This window comes from Eimeria tenella, genomic scaffold, assembly GCF_000499545.2.
Source record: "Eimeria tenella Houghton genomic scaffold, Eth_scaff1740, whole genome shotgun sequence".
NCBI lineage: Eukaryota > Apicomplexa > Conoidasida > Eucoccidiorida > Eimeriidae > Eimeria > Eimeria tenella.
In genome coordinates, this window is record NW_013541568.1 from 491 (window position 1) to 2,309 (window position 1,819).

At 67.4% G+C, this 1,819-nt stretch overlaps 1 protein-coding gene across 1 annotated transcript in view; it reads right to left on the reverse strand.

Moving 5' to 3' along the window:
* Window positions 1–115: 115 nt before the first annotated feature.
* Window positions 116–1,819, reverse strand: part of ETH_00035820 (uncharacterized protein) — a gene marked incomplete at both ends in the record, with an annotated part of 2,957 nt that continues 1,253 nt past the window's right edge. The window contains 3 exons of the mRNA XM_013373791.1: window positions 116–330; window positions 721–1,116; window positions 1,596–1,817. Coding sequence (XP_013229245.1) covers window positions 116–330; window positions 721–1,116; window positions 1,596–1,817 — 833 coding nt within the window. The remainder of the gene's footprint in view (window positions 331–720; window positions 1,117–1,595; window positions 1,818–1,819) is intronic.

The following is a 1,819-nucleotide window of genomic DNA, read 5'->3' on the forward strand; positions in this document are numbered from 1 at the left end:
TGCGCAGCACTGAGGGGGAGTGGGGCACTTTGGGGCTGCTGGGGCAGCACCGGTGGCGCCGGGGGGCCCCGGGGCCCCCCAGGGCCCGAACGGCTCCGGGGACCCCCAGGGCCCCTCAGCGCTGCTGAGGCTCGTTTTGCTGCTCGTTCTGCTGCTGCGGGAGCCCGTGTCTGTGCTGCTGCTGCGCATGCAAGCGCACAAGACGGGCCTCGGCGCTGAGGGCCTCCTCGCGGGCCTTCTTGGACTCCCGCCAGTGCAGCGTCGGGAGCCACAGAGTGTCCAGCAGCCGCTGCGAGGCCAAGCTGAAGCGCCGCCGCTGCTGCCGGAATTCTGAGAAAACCCAAACAAACTGGGGGCCCCCCAACCAGCTCCAGCCTCTGGGCCCTCAGCCGTGGGCCCCCTCTTACCCCTTAAACCCAAGCTGCTGCAGCCGCAGCAGCGAGAATGCTGCGCTGAAAAGCCAGCAAAAACCTCACTGGGCCTCCTTGGGGTCCCCCCGGGGGCTGCGCGAGAGCCCCTACAGGGGCCCCCGGGGATGCGGGGGGGCCCCTGTGGGGTCTCGTGCGCCCCCTGCGGGGCCCCGTGGGGCCCCTGTGAGCCCCCAGGGGCCCCTGGGGGTCCCTCGAGGGCCCCTACGGGTCCCCCGGGGGTGTCTTAGCTGCTTGAGTGGCTAGGATTCGAAGTGAGTGGGGGGGCAACGTTGGGGGAGTGCTGTCTCACGGATCGTCTTTCGAAGACAGGCCAAGAAGTGGTCTTGGCGGGCCTTGATGGCGGCCTCTGTGGCCTGCAAAGCCTCAAAGTCGAAGCTTTGCATGCGCTGGGTAACAGCAGCCCCCAACTTGGCCCAAAGGGCTGCAACAGAAAGGCGGGGGGGGAGGCCCCGGGGGTTGGGGCGGCGGCCAGGGGCTGCTGCTGCTTCGGGGTTTCGGTAAAGCATTCTGGTGCCTCTGAAGAAGATATTTTTTATTTGAAGGGCCTCGGACTTGGAGGCCCCCCGGGCCCCAGGGTCCAGCAGCCCGGGCACTTCGGAGGCCTCCAGCCAAAGACGGGGGCCCTTCCAGGGGCCCCCAATCAGCTCGTCCATCTTTTCCGCTGCTTGCTGCTTCGTCAGCACTGCTGCACTCGCAGCACCAAACGCAGCAGCAGCACACACAACTCAGCAAGGCACTGAGGGGGGCCCCCAAGGGCTTCTTGGGGCCCCTCCCGCCTTCATTGTGACCCTAAAGGAGCCCCCAAAGCAACTACTAAGGGCCTGTAGAAGCCCCAAACTGTTTGATCTATTCCAAACTACAGAAAACTTCTTAGGGTCTCTCGAGGTGGGGGCCCCTGGTGGCCACCAACTTAGGGGCCTCTGGCGGCCTTTTTCTGGGCCCCTTAACTCCACCTTAGGGCCCCCTCATGACCACCTTGGGGCCCCCTTGAGGCCACTTTAGGGGCCCCTTAAAGCCACCACAGGACCCCCAAGGACCCCCTTGGGGTCCCCTAGTGTCCCCCTTGAGGGCCCCTAGGGGCCCCCTAGGGGCCCCCTGAGGCCCCTTGGGGCCCCCTTGGTGCGTTTGAAGCGGCCTTTTGGAGGCGTGGCGTTGGGGCCTCACAGGTTTGGCTGCCGCTGGTGAAGAACTGCCAAAGGACGTCGAGGACTGCGGGGTGGAGGCCCTGTTGGTTGAGTTCTGCGGAGACGCGGCGGCGGGCCTCCCGCAGGGTCACCTGGGGCCCTGGCAGCGGCTCGGGGGGCAGCAGCGCCCTTGCGGCTTCGCTGGCCGCCAAGTGCGGCGGCGCCCGCCGGCTGTACGCCCACAGGAACGCCGTCCGCCGCCGC